General features: G+C 44.0%; 2 protein-coding genes across 2 annotated transcripts; one reads left to right on the plus strand and one right to left on the minus strand.

Moving 5' to 3' along the window:
- The first annotated feature begins 261 nt into the window (after nt 1-261).
- si:ch73-256g18.2 (small integral membrane protein 36) lies at nt 262-864 on the plus strand. Its single transcript, XM_064952857.1, has 2 exons — nt 262-516; nt 805-864. The coding sequence occupies exons 1-2, from the start codon at nt 262-264 to the stop codon at nt 862-864; spliced, it is 315 nt and encodes a 104-aa protein (XP_064808929.1).
- Nucleotides 865-6,213: 5,349 nt separating this feature from the next.
- Nucleotides 6,214-18,236, minus strand: LOC135523407 (hepatic leukemia factor-like). The gene is made up of 4 exons (XM_064950057.1): nt 17,838-18,236; nt 16,360-16,707; nt 11,473-11,684; nt 6,214-8,605 (listed from the first exon to the last, which is right to left on the minus strand). Exons 1-4 carry the CDS (start codon nt 17,974-17,976, stop codon nt 8,390-8,392), a joined length of 915 nt encoding a protein of 304 aa, XP_064806129.1. The 5' UTR covers nt 17,977-18,236; the 3' UTR covers nt 6,214-8,389.
- Nucleotides 18,237-20,347: the final 2,111 nt, after the last annotated feature.

Here is a 20,347-nt window from a genome sequence, read left to right on the forward strand (position 1 = left end):
TCTCTCTCTCTCTCGTGATCCCTTCCTTGCTCTTTCTCCCTGCTGCCATCGTCTACTAGCTGTTGCTCTCCCTCTCCAGCTATCTAACTGTCTTCCTGTCCATCTCTCTCTATTTCTTTGGATCTCAATGGGATGGTGCAGGCTATAGCTGTCGCTCTCTCCCTCTCTGATTCTCTTCATCCCTTCATCCTAAGGCTCTGGCTCCTCCAGCCGGTGCCCCGTCATTTTCCCGTGGGCGGCAGCGAGATATGAAGCGTCGTCATGGGTTTCATGGAATTCTACTTGGAGATTGACCCCGTGACCCTGAACCTCATCATCCTGGTGGCCAGCTATGCCATCCTCCTCCTTGTCTTCCTCATCTCCTGCATCCTGTACGACTGCCAGGGGAAGGACCCCACCAAGGAGTACGCCCCCGCACCCCCCGCACCCCCCAGCCAGTCGCCCATACGCCTTGTGGTCATGCAAAACTCTCCTGCCTCGTCTCGCTATGAGCAGCAGAACCAGAACAACATGGCTGCTCCAGAACCCAGCAGAAAGCCAGAACCCAGCAGGAACCCAGAACCCAACAGGAAGCCAGAACCCAGCAGGAACTTGGAACCTAGCAGGAACCCAGAACCCAACAGGAAGCCAGAACCCAGCAGGAACTTGGAATCTAGCAGGAACCCAGAACCCAGCAGGAAGCCAGAACCCAGCAGGAACTTGGAACCCAGCAGGTACCCAGACCCGAGCAGGAAGCCAGAACTCAGTAGGAACCACTACGAGCACAGCAGGAACCACTATGAGCACAGCAGGAACCACTTCGAGACGCCAGCGCTGACGCCCACCCCCGACCTGGGGAGGGAGAAGAGGAGCACCCTGGTCTGATAAGGAGAAAGGGAGGAGGTGGGGGGGGTCCATGACTTAAGAGAAGAGAGATGCTAAGTGCTGGATTTGACACCGTGGAGGAGAGAGGGAGGAGGTGGGGGAGTCCATGACTTAAGAGAAGAGAGATGCTAAGTGCTGGATTTGACACCTAAGTGTGGAGACACCGTGGAGGAGAGAGGGAGGAGGTGGGGGAGTCCATGACTTAAGAGAAGAGAGATGCTAAGTGCTGGATTTGACACCGTGGAGGAGAGAGGGAGGAGGTGGGGGAGTCCATGACTTAAGAGAAGAGAGATGATAAGTGCTGGATTTGACACCGTGGAGGAGAGAGGGAGGAGGTGGGGGAGTCCATGACTTAAGAGAAGAGAGATGCTAAGTGCTGGATTTGACACCGTGGAGGAGAGAGGGAGGAGGTGGGGGAGTCCATGACTTAAGAGAAGAGAGATGCTAAGTGCTGGATTTGACACCGTGGAGGAGAGAGGGAGATGGTGGGGGGGGGTCCATGATTGAAGAGAGATACTAATTTCTGGATTTGACACTGTGGAGGAGAGATGGAGGAGAGGGGAGATTTGGTTGTATAGAAAAGGCCTGGCCTGGACTGGACTGGACTGGATGTAAATTGCTGCTGTTTTGTTTAGTATTTTGTTTTTGCTCTGTAGATGTTTTTTATTTTGATCGTTATGTATGATGTTGGTATCTATATCGCTGAGAAGGTAAGTCGGCAGGGGTTATTGGTGTGTGTGTGTGTGTGTGTGTGTGTGTGTGTGTGTGTGTGTGTGTGTGTGTGTGTGTGTGTGTGTGTGTGTGTGTGTGTGTGTGTGTGTGTGTGTGCGCGTGCGGGTGCGTGTGTGCGCGCGTGCGCGTGAGCGTGCGGGTGTGTGTGTGTGCGTGTGCGTGTGTGTGTGTGCGTGCGCGCGTCTGTACATTTCAAGGACATCTATCCACTACATGTCAAACTATACATGTCACAATGTATGAATTGGTGAATGCATGTAATCACAACACAGAAATCAGTGTCTAAATACAGATGTTTCCACTGGGTTTTCATGTCAAATCAATCCAGACTGTTACCACAGTGCGTGAGTCATCAATGTGATTGGTTAATTGAACACATTAGTTTATTGGAAGGAGACATGCATGAATTCAATAACCCAATTCCCTTTGTAGGATGTTTTAAATATGTAACTAGAATATCAGCACTAAACAGTAAGGTGCTTTTAACATTGAGTCTTGCATGTAGGCGAAGATGTCCTCATGATGTGAATGACTTCAGCAGAGGTTCATATGAACCTCTGTGTTTTCTGCAGGTGGGACCTGGCAGGCAGGGAGGCTGCTGTAAGGGAATCTCCCACCCACATGCTCGCAGAAAGATAAACAGGAACACACTCGCATGTACTTGCACACACACTTACACTTGCACACTTGCACACTTGCACACACACACACACACACACACACACACACACACACACACACACACACACACACACACGTAAACACGCACGCACACACACACACGCACACACACACTCACAAAAACACTCGCACACACACACACACTCACACAAACACTTGCACATGCACACACACACACAAACACGCACACACACACAGACACGAACACTCTCACACACACTAACAAACACTCGCACACACACACACACACACACACACACACACACACACACACACACACTCGCACACACTCAAACTCGCAAACACCCACACACACTCGCATCCCACCCACACACACCCACACAGACACACCGATTGGCACGCAAAAGGTAATAAATGAATGAATGATGGAATAGACACATGATGAATGCTTTAAAGTGATCTAAGGAGAGCAGGTGGACAGTCAGACACTCCCCTATGATAAGAACATTCACTGACCACCAGACCCTACTAACATCCCCAACCCCCACTACTATACCAAGCCTCAGTCGCGTATCACTCTGCTTCTGTTTAAACCTCTGTCTATCCTCTGCCTTTTAAATCCCTCTTTATCCCGCAGGCACGAACTCCATCAGTAAAAATGAATGTGGCCCAAGAGCACAAAGCCTCCCAGTCAATGAATGAATGCATGCTGGCTTCACTCTGTCCATGATTGACATATATTAGGCTTTGACATATTGAATATGAGTGGGATGTGAAAGCACGGTGAAAACATTGGCTGCCATTGTGATAGAGTTAAAGCCAGACACAGGCTCTTATCTAGAGTGTTGTAGAATACGTGTGTTTATATGAGGAGGCTAAAAACCAGACAGGTTGTGTCCCAAATGGCACCCTATTCTCTACATAGTGCCCTACTTTTGACCAGCGCTGTGTCGGTGCCATTTGGGAAACAGTTAATGTCACTGGTGAAAAAGTGAATAACGAGCTTTCCACAAATGCAACCTTGCAAATTTGAAAGCATCTGTTTTAGTGATCAAAAGAGAGAGCCGACATCACAGATGAGTAGTTATAAACCCTCTGTTGTGTCGTGTTGAATTGAACGTTTCCTCCGTCTTTATCTCTCCCCAAGGCATCAGCAGCAGTCTGGTGACAGCTGGGACGGATGTGCATATCTTTAGTATATAGAAAGGTTTCATTTACACCAATATATGTGCCACAATGGAGCCTCAGTTCCATCATAACTGTCTGGTGTTGAAGGTAACGTCTCCTCCCACTGTCTTTCCCCAGGGCAGCGGATCAGTATGGAGTCGCCACCATTCAGAAACCACCTCTGGCATTATGGAATCACCCTCCTCTCTCTCCTGATCACCCCATCGCTACATCGTTGGGCGTGACGATGCCAAAGGACCAATAGACGACACCCTGCCACACCTCACTAAGAATGATCCACATTGGGATCAGGTTCTACATGTATAATGCTGGAACTATGAACTAATGGAGAACTGCAATACCCAATAGCTTCCATGTAGTCCACACTACTTCATAGAAACTGGAGGAGACATCCAAGCCACAATGGTACAACAACTATCATTAAGACCAGCTACTTCAATGAAGAGACTGGCGGTTGATTGGAGCAGGATGTCCTGTGACCACATCAAGCCTCAGTCATGTCAAGTCACCTGCTCTGTTCTCCACTCAGCCACATCAAGCCTCAGTCACGTCAAGTCACCTGCTCTGTTCTCCACTCAGCCACATCAAGCCTCAGTCACGTCAAGTCACCTGCTCTGTTCTCCACTCGGCCACATCAAGCCTCAGTCACGTCAAGTCACCTGCTCTGTTCTCCACTCAGCCACATCAAGCCTCAGTCACGTCAAGTCACCTGCTCTGCCACGACTTTGAATCAACCAACAGTCAGAGAGTTGTGATACCGAGGGACTTGACATGCTAAAGCCTCTTATGTAAAAAAAAAAACAAGGGCCTTGTCAGCTCAGTGCCCATCGAGACCAACCAATGACTTGACCAATCACAGAGCCCCATTTGCAATATGAATAGCAGCAAATGATACATCCCCCATGTTTCATGTTAGAGGGATTAGAGTCCAACTCAAGTATTATGGGAGAGCGAGGGTTACATATTCTTTCTGGTGTTTGCTCTGCTTTGCTTTGGTCCTCTCTGCAGGGTAACATACGTTTCTTCTTGTTAACAGACCAAAAACATTTTGGTCATATTCTGGATTTGACGTAGGTGGTAGTGGGACTAATAAGGAGTGGACATCAGTTAAGGGACTTAGTCTCGGGATGGAGATATTTGTGGCACGCAAGGATTTAAAGGAGGGAGGATTTAAAATCAAACTTGACTTGAGCCAACGTTCAAGTGAACTTGTAAGCCTGGGGCATATTCATGAGTTCTGAAATAGAAACAAACAGGTTGAAACAGGGTGGGATTTTCCCAATAAGAAACAGTTGTTGTCTTTTTCTGTTGCAAATCATTTCGCTATGGTGTACACTAATGAATAACACCCAGGTTTTGGGGAGAAGTCAGACATGTTTCTCTCAAAACACAGTATATCCTTCATAAAATGTAATATTTATGGTACATTATTAACATACTGCAAGAATATATAGCACATTAAATAAAAGTATCACAAAAGTATCACCTTTGCCCAAGCCCCTGTAAATAACATTGTTTAAAAAAAAGATTAATAAAAAAACTAAAAACTAAACTAGTTGATGTGTTTGTACGTATGCTGAGAGAGAGAGGTAGACAGCACAGTGCAGCATAACACACACACACACACACACACACACACACACACACACACACACACACACACACACACACACACACACACACACACACATTGTGCTAGCCTGTCTAATCATTAAATGTCACGCCAAAGAATGTACGGCTGAATTACAGATGTGTTGGCTCCAGCACATAACACAGTAGTATAGTAGTACACTATGATATGGGACCAGGCTATTGAAGTTCTGCCATGGATAGAGAGCGCCCTCCAGTGGTTACCTTTGGAAAAACTACTCTCTCATCTGACTCTTTAAAAACATATATTTCTGATGTATTTTTCTCTTTTGTGAGATACAGATAGTTATTGCATCATGTCTTGTCTTGTTTCTTTTTCCCTCATCTGATACCACACAGGGAAACCACCGAATCCAACCAAGAGCTTGTGGATTGACAACATTGTTTCATTCCAAATCAACCCGTAGTATATGGGGCTTTTGCCTCATATACTACCCACCATTGCGACCTGTACGTTCTCACTGGCTCCAGGTCATCTACAGGTCTCTGCTAGGTAAAGCCCCGCCTTATCTCAGCTCGCTGGTCACCATAGCAGCACCCACCTGTAGCACGTGCTCCAGAAGGTATATCTCACTAGTCACCCCCAAAGCCAATTCCCTTTGGACACCTTTCCTTCCAGTTCTCTGCTGCCAATGACTGGAACGAATTGCAAAAAACACTGAAGCTGGACACTCATATCTCCCTCACTAGCTTTAAGCACCAGCTGTCAGAGCAGCTAACAGATCACTGCATCTGTACATAGCTCATCTGTAAACAGCCCATCCAACTACCTCATCCCCATACTATTTATCTTGCTCCTTTGCACCCCAGTATCTCTACTTACACATTCATCTTCTGCACATCTATCATTCCAGTGTTTAATTGCTATATTGTAATTACTTCGCCATCATGGCCTATTTATTGCCTTACTTCATATATCCTACCTCATTTGCACACACTGTATATAGACTTTTTCTACTGTATCATTGACTGTATGTTTGTTGTATGTGTCGAACTGCTTTGCTTTATTCTTGGCCAGGTCGCAGTTGTAAATGAGAACTTGTTCTCTACTAGTTAAATAAAGGTGAAATAAAATAAGAAATAAATCAAATAAACCCCCACTTGTTTTATCATCAGAAAGAACACATAACGAGCAGATGATTTCAACGGTTTTATTTTGATCATGAAAAACAAACAACAGACAAGGGAGGAATTCTTGGAAAAACACAGATTTTAATAACATATCAGCATATAAGTATTCTGTCTAGTGAACCCTACACCAAGAGGAAAGTAGGAATAATCACACAAAAGGGAGAAGTTAAGAAGAGACATGACATAAGCGCTTGCTGTTGGGATTTGACTTTCTTCTAAAAACCAAAACTACATACAATACAAATAAGAATTTAAAAAGGGATGCCAATATCAATCTTCCTCTTAGACTACAGAGCTTCTGCTTCTGCAAAGCAAATAAACAACGCAACAAAACATACAAAACTTTTCAAAACGAAAACAGCAAAGCGTTTTGAGTTTGTCTGTGGGGCTAAAGAGTGAGACTGACTACACTTTCATGTGGTCTGTAAAACAGCCTGTCACTTACATTGGTAATGTTGTCTTGAGTAATGCCCATGCAAAGTATCTGACAAACAGCATCGGTAGAGGTGAATATATATATAGTTCATTTTTTAAATACACAGGAGATATATGAACGGGAAAAAAATACTGTACAAAAACAAGAACATCTTTGTAAAAACAACAAAACCTTTCATATATTAACATATCCTTTCTATACTGTAATCTTTTGGTCTGTAGTAAAGAGATATATAAAGTGATGCGGGTATATTCCACAGTACTGTATAGGCAACACCATTCATTTGCCCAACGTACACTGTGTTAATTTGTTATATACAGTAGTACATCTGTTACATTCATCTCTCATGGGGTCATGGGGAGAGCATCTGTACGGTGTTAATATTAGGACAGCCTCATTCTCAGCGGGAATTCTTTCAATCTCGGCAGGACTGAGAGGCAGTCCTAATATGGACAACCGGACCTCTGTAGACAAGAGCATGACACAGAGAAGTAATGCCTGAGAAAAGATAAAGAACACAATAAAAACTACTGCACAGATGCTGATAATGTTCACATTTGAATGCTTGAACAACAAATAGAATCATGCCTGATTTTATGTAAAGACATAAATATCATAATATCACCTGATAAAAGCAATTACAAATTGGTTACGAGCTAAAATAAAGAGGGCAGGTCCATGCGTGTCTGTGACAGTAGGCTTGGTAGAGAGGAGACCAAGAGCTTATACTGCCTTATTGCTTTAGCTTCCCGAACTTGTTCTGTTCAACAGAGTGATCTGGTGACAAGGAACTAGAAACAAACCTTTGTTATACATAACACTGCTATAAGAAGAACATGAGAACGACGACGCTGACATCATAATAGCCTGGCGGCCGGGTCTGTCTCTGCTTTATCCTACATGTTGTCGCCTCACTAAGGCAACAACGTAACGCCGCTTAATGCAGAAACAGTCGGATACCCAGGCTAGCGGTATGTAGGCATGGGAGAGGTTTTAAAGTATGAGCAGTGCAGTGGTTGTTTACACTGTTACAAACAGCTTATATCTGATGGAGAAAAAGACGGGGAGGGAGGTGGATAAAGTGGGACAGGTAACGCCAGGTAACGTCCATTTACACTATGGAAACCAGAGAAAAACCGAAGCAACCTTTAACACAAGATGATTCACAGACGTTATGAATCAAGAGGGAGAGGGAGGAGGGTAGGTAACATAAGATTCAACATACACATTCATAACAAATTAACACCACTGTAAAAGCCATGAAAAATGCAGAAAATAACACAAAAGCCATGTGTGGACAGATACACTACATCAGAAAGAAAAGAACCAAACACACAGAGATCGGAAATAAAATAAACCCATTCCGTTTCTACCCGCTTTCCCTCACAAGGGCCAATCACAGAGAGACATGGATGAGGATGAAATATATGGTATAGAAAATAAGTAGAAATGTGCTAGTGAGCCTAAATCATTTTGTCCTTCAATCTGTTGATACGAGTTGTGAGATGGTAGGAGGCAGTTCCTAGGTTGTGTGTGGGGGCAGTTTTCGAGCAGGGAGGACATTGATTGGGTGGTAGCCTCAGGCAGGTGTAAGCTCAGCCCCTCAACCTCATGCTTCTGGGGGTGTTCAGGGATGAATGAGGGCCTGGGCAACAGGGCCGGGTGTGTGTATGTGTGTATGTGTGTGTGTGTGTGTGTGTGTGTGTCTATTCTCCATGTTTGTGAGTGTATTCTGTCTCAGTCCCATTACAGAGGCCCCTGTGTGGCCTGGTACTCGGCCACAATGTTCTTTGTGCGTCCAAGCTCTCTTCTCAGATCGGCCACCTCCATTTTCAGGGCGGAGTTCTCCTTCTCCAGGAAACCCGCTCGGATGGCAATCTGGTTTTCTTTGAGTCGACGGGCGTCACGTGACCTCTTGGCAGCCACGTTGTTCTTCTTACGCCTCACCCAATACCTGTCATCCTGCTCGAGAGGTGCAAGGGAAGAGAGCGGGTATTAAAAGAGGGGAAATGTACTTAATTATATACTGGGTGGTTCGAGCCATGAATGCTGATTGGCTGACAGCCATGGTATATCCGATCGTATACAAAACATTTAGTTTTACTGCTCTAATTACGTTGGTAACCAGTTTATCCGCGTTGCGCCGCTACGAAGATCAGCCCTTAGTCGTGGTATATTGGCCATATACCACAACCTCTAGTGCCTTATTGCTTCATTATACACTACCGATGAGCAATATGATAATTTAAAAAATAATCACATATTTGATATAATCGTGTTAACTGGACTGGTAGCTTTAGACAACTTTTTTTAAACTTATTTCTGTGTTGAAAACACACCCATATGTTAACTGTCAGAGACAGATCTCTCCCAATTAGAAAATTACCCCTCCTCTCAGTCTGGCAGCTAGAGGAGTTTTCAAAAAACCTTTGTATGGCTACACAATCAGCTTTCAGTCAATTCATTACTGGACTAAAGACATGCATGGATACACCTTTATGTGAATACATAAAATAAAAAAAGGCAAATCCCCTTAGTCTGACAGAGGAGAGAGAGAGAGAAAGAGATAGAGAGAGACAGAGAAATAATGAAAGAGGGAGAAAGAAAGAAAGAAAGAACAGGAGAAAGAGAGGGAGCGCGAAAGAAAGGAAGAGCAGGAGAGAGAGAGGGAGAGAGAGAGAGAGAGAGAGAGAGAGATTAATCACACAGGGTGTTCTTGGGATGAACACAAGACCAGTTAAGCCTCTTATCTGGACCACACCCCTTAGGTCAGATCTAACCAATGGGAAGGGTGCAAATAGGGTCAGGGTCAGATGAGAGCTGATGGAAGCAGCTAGTGAGAAGAGAGACAGAGAGAGAGAGAGAAAGAGAGAGAGAGAGAGAGAGACAGAGAGAGAGAGACAGAGAGAGAGAGAGACAGAGAGAGAGAGACAGAGAGAGAGAGACAGAGAGAGAGACAGAGAGAGAGAGAGACAGAGAGAGAGAGACAGAGAGAGAGACAGAGAGAGAGACAGAGAGAGAGACAGAGAGAGACAGAGAGAGAGAGAGAGAGAGAGAGAGAGAGAGAGAGAGAGAGAGAGAGAGAGAGAGAGAAAGCAGCGTGGTAATCAAACAAACCAGAGTAGATGGCTCCCATGTGAACAAATTATAGTCTACTACACACTATAGTCTACTACACACTATAGTCTACTACACAGGATAGTCTACTACACACTATAGTCTACTACACACTATAGTCTATTACACAGGATAGTCTACTACACAGTATAGTCTACTACACACTATAGTCTACGACACACTATGGTCTACTACACACTATAGTCTACTACACTAACTCCACACTATAGTCTACCACACACTATAGTCTACTACACTAACTACACACTATAGACTACTACACACTATAGTCTACTACACACTATACTCTACTACACACTCTGGTCTACTACACACTATAGTACACTACCCACTATAGTCTACCACACCATATAGTCTATTACACACTATGGTCTACTACACAATATAGTCTACTACACACTATAGTCTACTACACACTATAGTCTACTACAAACTATAGTCTACTGTATACTATAGTCTACTACAAACTATAGTCTACTGTATACTATAGTCTACTACACACTATGGTCTACTGTATACTATAGTCTACTACACACTATGGTCTACTACACTAACTACACACTATAGTCTACTACACTAACTACAAACTATAGTCTACTACACACTATAGTCTACTACACAGTATAGTCTACTCTATACTATGGTCTACTACACACTATAGCCTACTACACACTATACTCTACTCGACACTATAGTCTACTGTATACTATAGTCTACTACACTAGCTACTACACACTATAGTCTACAACACACTATATTATACTACACTAGCTACACACTATAGTCTACAACACACTATGGTATACTACACACTATAGTCTACTACACACTATAGTCTACTACACACTATAGTCCACTACACACTATAGTCTACTACACTAGTTACACACTATGGTCCACTACATTAACCCCACACTATAGTCTACTACACACTATGGTCTACTACACACTATGGTCTACTACACACTATGGTCTACTACACACTATGTTATACTACACACTATAGTCTACTACACACTATAGTCTACTACACATTATAGTCTACTACACACTATGGTCCACTACACTAACCCCACACTATAGTATACTACACACTATAGTCTACTACACATTATAGTCTACTCCACACTATGGTCCACTACACTAACCCCACACTATGGTCTACTACACACTATGGTCCACTACACACTATAGTCTACTACACACTATAGTCTACTACACACTATAGTCTACTACACACTATGATATACTACACACTATAGTCTACTACACACTATAGTCTACTACACACTATAGTATACTACACACTATAGTCTACTACACACTATAGTATACTACACATTATAGTCTACTACACACTATAGTCTACTACACACTATAGTCTACTACACACTATAGTCTACTACACACTATAGTCTACTACACACTATAGTCTACTACACACTATAGTCTACTACACACTATAGTATACTACACATTATAGTCTACTACACACTATAGTCTACTACACACTATAGTCTACAACACACTATAGTCTACTACACTAACTACATGCCATTCACTCACGTTGATTATCATTTATTAATCTATTCATCAATAACAGCAGATGGCTGGATCTAGCTGTTTCATAATCAGGGATAACACAGATAGTCTGATAGATTAGAGACACAGGGAGACACACACACACATACCTTCATGTCATCTGGCAATAACACCTTGCGGGCCTTCTTGAACATGGGCTGTGGTTTGAGCTCCTCGGGGGCGAACTTGCGTTTGCGGGGGTCGAACATCTCCTGTCCCGGTACGCTGGACAGGGCCAGGTCAGCAGGGTCAGGCACATAGCTCACCGGCACCTGGATGGACTCTGGGTCGATGGGGCTGGGAGTGTTTCTGGACGGCAGGGCTGGTGAGGGAGAGTAGGAGGACAGAAGGATGTTAGATACATGGAAGCAGGTTATAGAAATGTATTTGATAGAATTAGAGAGATTACCACTACATATTTTTTTCGGGGGGAGGGTTGGTGGTTTAGTGCACTATTCTGAAGACATTCAAGATAAAAGTTCAACTTGAGCTAAATCAATGTGACAAGGTGAAAGTAGTGCGTTTTTATTCCTTGCACCATGAATAGTCACATTGTTATCGTAATGTTTCCAGTAGTAGTGACAAACTGCAGCCACTGGGGGGCACAAGACACAAAGCTAACACACAACCTAAACCAAAGTTTGCCCGTCTGCGAAACATCTAGTACCCCGTGTGTACCTACAAACTCACCCCTCGTCTTCCCCCTCCATTTCCCATCCAGAACTAACTACTGGACAGAAAAACACTGGTTTGAAAATGGTTATGTGGACAGGATTTAAATTATAAGTCTGTATTCATCTGTCTCTGACCACTGTCCTTACACAAGCATTATGCATGTAAGTATAGATTTGCCTGAGGCTGGAGGCCAGCTGGTGTGAGATGGGCGAAAGCGATAGTGCCAGAGTCCCCTGCTCCTTTTCAGTGTTCAAATTACATCTCAACCTCAATCTGAACCTGATGTGACGACTAGGCCCTTCAATAACATGAGCCGTGGTGGAATAGTTGTATAGAGAACCTTATAGCCTTCGCACTCTAACTAGTGACCTGTACAGGCGGTTTACTTGTTGATCAAGCTGCCTTACACTACAGAAACAGGAGACAGGTCCCTGTCCCTATGGGCTGTTCTGGCTCGGACCGGGCTTATTTGTCAAAGGCTTAAATACTTACCTAACTAACCTCGTCCCCAGGCTCAATTGCTACCAGAGACAGAGCGAGAGAGAGAGAGACAGCTGGTGGAAGAGATGAATTACACTGATGCTGCCTGAGACATATACAGTGCATTCACAAAACTTGTTAGGTTACAGCCTTATTCTAAAATTGATTGAATAGTTTTTCCCCTCATCAATCTATACAATACCCCATAATGACAAACCAAAAACAGGTTTTAAGACATTATTGCACATTAATAATAATAAATCAAATGGAAATATCACATTTACTTAAGTATTCAGACCCTTTAGTCAGTACTTCGTTGAGGCACCTTTGGCAGCTATTACAGTCCAATCAATTTAATTTACCTCAGGTGGACTCCAACCAGTTGTAGAAACATCTCAATAAAGGGTGATCAATGAAAACAGGATGCACCTGAGCTCAATTTTGAGTCTCATTGCAAAGGTTCACATAAATATGTAAATAAATCTTATTTTTAGTATTATTGTAAAAACCTGTTTTTACTTTGTCATTGTGAGGTATTGTGTGTAGATTGATAAGGAAAAAACATAAACGGCTGTATGTTACAGAATAAGAATAAGGCTGTAAGGTAACAAAATGTGGAAAAGTGAAGGGGTCTGAATACTTTCCGAATGCAATGTAGATAGATCTATACGTAGTTCAGCTCAGATGTACTGGGAAATATATGACTTCCAAGAAATATATGACTTCCAGCCCCAGTGTGAAGATTTCATAAATCACGAGAAGGCAATGCATGCTTTATTAGAACTGTGTGTGTATAGCACCTGATAATCAACAGCTGCCTCTCAGAACCTGCTAATCAACAGCTGCCTCTCAGAACCTGCTAGTCAACAGCTGCCTCTCAAAACCTGCTAATCAACAGCTGCCTCTCAGAACCTGATAATCAACAGCTGCCTCTCAGAACCTGATAATCAACAGCTGGCCCTCAGAACCTGCTAATCAACAGCTGGACCTCAGAACCTGGTAATCAACAGCTGGCCCTCAGAACCTGCTAGTCAACAGCTGCCCCTCAGACACTGCTAATCAACAGCTGCCTCTCAGAACCTGCTAATCAACAGCTGCCCCTCAGAACCTGCTAATCAACAGCTGCCCCTCAGAACCTGCTAATCAACAGCTGCCTCTCAGAACCTGCTAATCAACAGCTGCCTCTCAGAACCTGATAATCAACAGCTGCCTCTCAGAACCTGATAATCAACAGCTGACTCAGAACCTGCTAATCAACAGCTGGCCCTCAGAACCTGCTAATCAACAGCTGGCCCTCAGAACCTGGTAATCAACAGCTGGCCCTCAGAACCTGCTAGTCAACAGCTGCCCCTCAGACACTGCTAATCAACAGCTGCCTCTCAGAACCTGCTAATCAACAGCTGCCCCTCAGAACCTGCTAATCAACAGCTGCCCCTCAGAACCTGCTAATCAACAGCTGCCCCTCAGAACCTTCCCCTCAGAACCTGCTAATCAACAGCTGCCTCTCAGAACCTGCTAATCAACAGCTGCCTCTCAGACCCTGCTAATCAACAGCTGGCCCTCAGAACCTGCTAATCAACAGCTGGCCCTCAGAACCTGCTAATCAACAGCTGGCCCTCAGACCCTGCTAGTCAACAGCTGCCCCTCAGAACCTGCTAATGCTAATCAACAGCTGCCTCTCAGAACCTGCTAATCAACAGCTGGCCCTCAGAACCTGCTAATCAACAGCTGCCCTCAGACCCTGCTAATCAACAGCTGCCCTCAGAACCTGCTAATCAACAGCTGCCCCTCAGAACCTGCTAATCAACAGCTGGCCCTCAGAACCTGCTAGTCCCCTCAGAACCTGATAATCAACAGCTCAGAACCTGCTAATCAACAGCTGCCTCTCAGAACCTGCTAATCAACAGCTGCCTCTCAGAACCTGCTAATCAACAGCCCCTCAGAACCTGCTAATCAACAGAACCTCAGAACCTAATCAACAGCTGGCCCTCAGAACCTGCTAATCAACAGCTGCCCCTCAGAACCTGCTAATCAACAGCTGAACCTGCTAATCAACAGCTGCCCTCAGAACCTGCTAATCAACAGCTCAGAACCTGATAATCAACAGCCCTCAGAACCCTGATAATCAACAGCCCCTCAGAACCTGCTAATCAACAGCTGCCTCTCAGAACCTGCTAATCAACCTGGTAATCAACAGCTGCCTCTCAGACAGAACCTGCTAATCACACAGAACCTGAATAATCAACAGCTCTCAGAACCTGCTAATCAACAGCTGCCCCTCAGAACCTGCTAATCAACAGCTGCCCCTCAGAACCTGCTAATCAACAGCTGCCCCTCAGAACCTTCCCCTCAGAACCTGCTAATCAACAGCTGCCTCTCAGAACCTGCTAATCAACAGCTGCCTCTCAGAACCTGCTAATCAACAGCTGCCTCTCAGACCCTGCTAATCAACAGCTGCCTCTCAGAACCTGCTAATCAACAGCTGGCCCTCAGAACCTGCTAATCAACAGCTGGCCCTCAGAACCTGCTAGTCAACAGCTGCCCTCTCAGAACCTGATAATCAACAGCTGGCCCTCAGAACCTGGTAATCAACAGCTGGCCCTCAGAACCTGCTAGTCAACAGCTGCCCCTCAGACACTGCTAATCAACAGCTGCCTCTCAGAACCTGCTAATCAACAGCTGCCTCTCAACAGCTAATGGCCCTCAGAACCTGCTAATCAACAGCTGGCCCTCAGAACCTGCTAATCAACAGCTGGCCCTCAGAACCTGCTAATCAACAGCTGGCCCTCAGACCCTGCTAGTCAACAGCTGCCCCTCAGAACCTGCTAATTAACAGCTGCCTCTCAGAACCTGCTAATCAACAGCTGGCCCTCAGAACCTGCTAGTCAACAGCTGCCCTCTCAGAACCTGCTAATCAACAGCTACCTCTCAGAACCTGCTAATCAACAGCTGCCCCTCAGAACCTGCCCCTCAGAACCTGCTAATCAACAGCTGCTCCTCAGAACCTGATAATCAACAGCTGCCTCTCAGAACCTGCTAATCAACAGCTGCCCCTCAGAACCTGCTAATCAACAGCTGCCCCTCAGAACCTGCCCCTCAGAACCTGCTAATCAACAGCTTTCTCTCAGAACCTGCTAATCAACAGCTGAAGGGATGTAAAGTGAGGGATTTGACCTCCAGGGGGAAGATTTCACTTAAATCAAGACAAGGAAATCTATGCTTTTCAGAAGTGTCTAAGACCTGCCTATCAAAACAGAAGTGCTTAAAATGAGTGACTAAAGAACAGAACAGTACGCTAATTAGTTGAGATAGTGGGGTCGCGACCAGGGTCTGCCATTTTCAATGGCGAAACTGGAGCAATTAGGGGTAAGTGCCTTGCTCAAGGGCACATCGGCAGATGTTTCACCTTGTCGGCTCGAGGATTCAAACCCATAACCTTTCGATTAGGGGCATAGACAGAAGAAACACACACACACACACACACACGGGTCACGTCATCACAACATCTGAATTTCACACCTTTTCCATTCTGGGTTTGAGGCCTCTTCTAAGAAACCTAATAAAGTAGTCCTACTTTATTCTTCCTGAGCTGTGGTTGATATTGTATTATATGAGCTAGAATTGTCTTTCAGATGTTCTCTGTACAGACAAACAGAGGATGTGGGTGTTATCCTCTTTTTCTTGTGTGTGTGTGTGTGTGTGTGTGTGTGTGTGTGTGTGTGTGTGTGTGTGTGTGTGTGTGTGTGTGTGTGTGTGTGTGTGTGTGTGTGTGTGTGTGTGTGTGTGTGTGTGTGTGTGTGTGCGTGCGTGCGTGCGTTCGTGCGTGCGTGTGTTTTACACACCTGCTCTGGCGAGGCTAGGGAGACAGTTCTGTGTGCCCATGCTTGTGTGTACCGACGTTGATGCGCTGGCATGGTTGCTAAGGTCGATCACCGAGGGCAAGGCTTGTGACATGATTGACGTCTGGTGCTGGGACTGTGATTGGTACTGGTTGGGGTGGGTGGAGGTGGCGAGTTCAGAGGGGAGGCCGTTTTCCGACAGGAACTCGTCCAGATCCATGTACTCCAGCTGGAAGTTGTCTCCATCGTAGGGGAGAGTCTTGTTCCACAGCGTGGGCCCCAGGAAGGCTGACTGGGGGGCACTCCTCTCCTCATCCAACTTCTTCTCCTTCTCTTGCTCCTTCTCAAATCCTAAAGAGAACATGGGGGGGAGGTCCACAGTAAGTACCAAGACACCAAAAAAACAACGCTCATCTATACATACAATGGTAGCGCTTTACTTCGAGGTACAGAAATTAGATTACAGAAACAGTCAAATAAATTGCTGCACAATCGTGAGGCTTCTATTCTAGTATTGAAAGTGCTATGCTAGTATTGAAAGTGCTATGCTAGTATTGAAAGTGCTATGCTAGTATTGAAAGTGCTATGCTAGTATTGAAAGTGCTATGCTTGTATTGAAAGTGCTATGCTAGTATTGAAAGTGCTATGCTAGTATTGGAAGTGCTATGCTAGCATTAAAAGTGCTATGCTAGTATTGAAAGTGCTATGCTAGTATTGAAAGTGCAGCATCTATTTATTGCATTTGTTATTTGGGAGACTAAAGTATGCTCTATGGTTTGCAGCAGCTCATCTTCAGGGTTAACTGGTTTGGATAACTGGTTTTGAGGAGCAAAAAAAGCTGATATTCGGAAGTGAAACCTGCTTTGATAACGTTACTTCAATAACAATATCTATTGCTACATCACTACCTCTCAAATGATCATACTTTCAATCAATCAATCCATTGCATCAACATACATCACTGATCACTGGGCTAGCTATATAATTCAATACATTCATGTAGGAATAATAAGGAGAAGTGTGGTAGTTAATTGCTAGCTAATGAATTTGTCAAGTGTTGTCAGGTGAATAATATCAGAAAACATAGCTACTGTAGGCCTACTAGTGGAGCCGGTTTGGGCACATACAGACAGGCACACACGTATATAGTAACCTTATATGAACTATATCCATATGCCTGTATTTCGATAGGTAAGGACGCTGAAGCAAATCATTATCAATTTGATCAAAGATTTCAAAAATTAATGTTGGCTATAGGCCTTTCGAGAATAGTTCAAAATGCATTATTTACGCTATCTATCTGGAGCAAAGCGAGTCCATAGATACTAGTATATTTTCCAATAAACTATTCAATATATAAATAAATAATGTAAATAAACAAATTGTCTCTATAAAAATAAAGACAATTTAAGTTTGAGATAAGTAATTATATATTCTAGAATAGAATAGAACAGAGTAAAACTAACATAGGCTATTTTTACCTTCATGTTGTTGTTCATGTTGTTGGAGGAGGAGGGGTAGTTTCATGGGGTTCTCCAGTAGAGACTTCAATACCCAGTGATTCGACATAGGTAGAAACCTTGGATTCCCCGGGAGATGTCTGGACACTATTTTATCCATCTCGCCTCCCTTTTCAGCTGTCAAAAAAATCACTTAACCTGGTCCTGGTGTGCTAATACAAAATCCAAAACCTTCAACTGTATCGAAAAAAATAAATCGAAATCACAGGTCGATTTCGACCTCAACAACTGCCGATATAAAACCCAGTGGGAAAAGCTGGTTCCTGTGACACCTGCTATTCCAACAGCTCTGTAGTCTACAGTAGAAGGCAGAGATAGCCTCGTCCCGTTCACCCATTCATACCATGTGAAAACCGAGATATGTGACGTCAAACCCTGAGATACCGCCCATTTGATCTCTCTCTCTATCGCTCTCTCGTGTGTGTGTGTGCGTGTGTGTGTGTGTGTGTGTGTGTGTGTGTGTGTGTGTGTGTGTGTGTGTGTGTGTGTGTGTGTGTGTGTGTGTGTGTGTGTGTGTGTGTGTGTGTGTGTGTGTGTGTGTGTGTGTGTGTGTGTGTGTGTGTGTGTGTGTGTGTGTGTGTGTGTGTGTGTGTGTGTGTGTGTGTGTGTGTGTGTGAGTGAGACACTGACAAGTCAAGACACCTTAGTCCCCTAGCTATTAGGATATTTTATTGACGGAAGGAGGAATATAGCCTATCAACAACACTGTTTCTACATAGCCCATTGCGTTTCCAGACTAATTTGTATGGAGGTTACCTACTAGATTAGAATAGACCAAGTACTAGGACCTACAGACTATAATTTCTCGAATTTAAATCCTGTCAAGGAGAGTTCAGAGAAGCCGGCAAAGTAGGGCTATTTATCACATGCATGTGCACAGAGAGTAATATTCCGAATAGCATTATATCCGAGTTTGTGTGTGCACTATGATTACATTATGTAGGCCTACATTGGCCGTTGTTCAAAATAGGTACAAGGTGCGCGTCCTCATATGTGAAACACGTGACAAATTATACTAAAGTTAGGCAAACCGTTTTTTCCCGACATATACATACATAGATGGACTAATTGCACAATGAGGTAAATGGACATCGCTGTAGTCATGTTCCAAGCGAGGAGCTATGAGAACATTTTTTTTGGGGGGGAGTGATTTTTTGAAAGAGTGCTTTTTCGTCTGTCACGCATTGAGCGCACGGACCAAACCCCTTCACCCTTAGCCTAGAAAAGGGTGGATGGAATGACGGGTCACGTTAGTGGGCGCGGTTGACCTACTTTTGTCCAATAGCGGAGCGAGATATCCTGCGCTCGCTGCTCACCACCTCCTCGGGCCTAGGCGGTTCTCACATTGAACCTCATGTGCTTTCAGCGGGGTGAAAACAACACAATCTAACACACAGCAGCCTACTGGGAAGAAAAAGCTCCTGTACTATTTGTACAAATGAAACAAGGCGTTTCGGCCTACAAAGTGAACAACTGCAGGATCTTCATCCACCCGAGTCCTGCCTTCTGCTGCCAAAATGCAGACAGTCACTCATAAAAACTATACAAAAACACCTCTTTCAGAAAGCCAATGGTCTTTGATTGATTCTGTCCTAACCCCTATCCCCTTCTGTCCTTGAAATTGCAATATTAATTGGTTAATTGTATTATTAATTGCTCTATAATTTGATTCAACCTGCACTTGATTTTATGTAGCCTACTTTTGCCCTTGATTGTCCTGCAAGGCCTCTATCAATTAATGTATTATTATTATTATTATTATTTATTTTTTTTTTTTTTTAAATGTAACCTTTATTTAACTAGGCAAGTCAGTTAAGAACAAATTCTTATTTACAACGACGGCCTATCGCTATAGAAACTCAATGTAGTATTTTATTTACGCAATAAGGCCCGAGGGGGTGTGGTATATGGCCAATATATTATTGTTAAGGGGTGTTATTAAGCACGACACAAAGCGAAGTGCCTGGATACAGCTCTTAGCCATGGTATATTGGCCATTTACCACAAACCCTCAAGGCGCCCTATTGCTATTATAAACTGGTTACCAACGTAATTAGAGCAGTTCAAATACATGTTTTGTCATACCCGTGGTATACGGTCTGATATACCACGGCTGTCAGCCAATCAGCATTCAGGACTTGAACCATCACGTTTATAATCTTGTTTATACCATGGCATTGTTGAATACTCCTTTCTGATTGGCTTGATGGGCATTCAAGAGCGTGCATTATTTCCCTATAATGCACAGTATATTTGCAGGTAGAATTCAATGGTTGTAGTTAATTTTTACATGTTTTGTTAGAGATGGTTTTGAAAGCAGTCGAATTGAACATATTATGGGTACTGTTGAATTTGATTTTCATAAACTAGCAAGTCTGTTTGTTTGGTTACCATGGCTACCATGGTTACTACTAGTACTGTAGCTAGCTAGTAACCTTGCTAGCCACTTGAGTGGATGTTGAACACCTTTC

Source organism: Oncorhynchus masou, chromosome 31 (assembly GCF_036934945.1).
Source record: "Oncorhynchus masou masou isolate Uvic2021 chromosome 31, UVic_Omas_1.1, whole genome shotgun sequence".
NCBI lineage: Eukaryota > Metazoa > Chordata > Actinopteri > Salmoniformes > Salmonidae > Oncorhynchus > Oncorhynchus masou.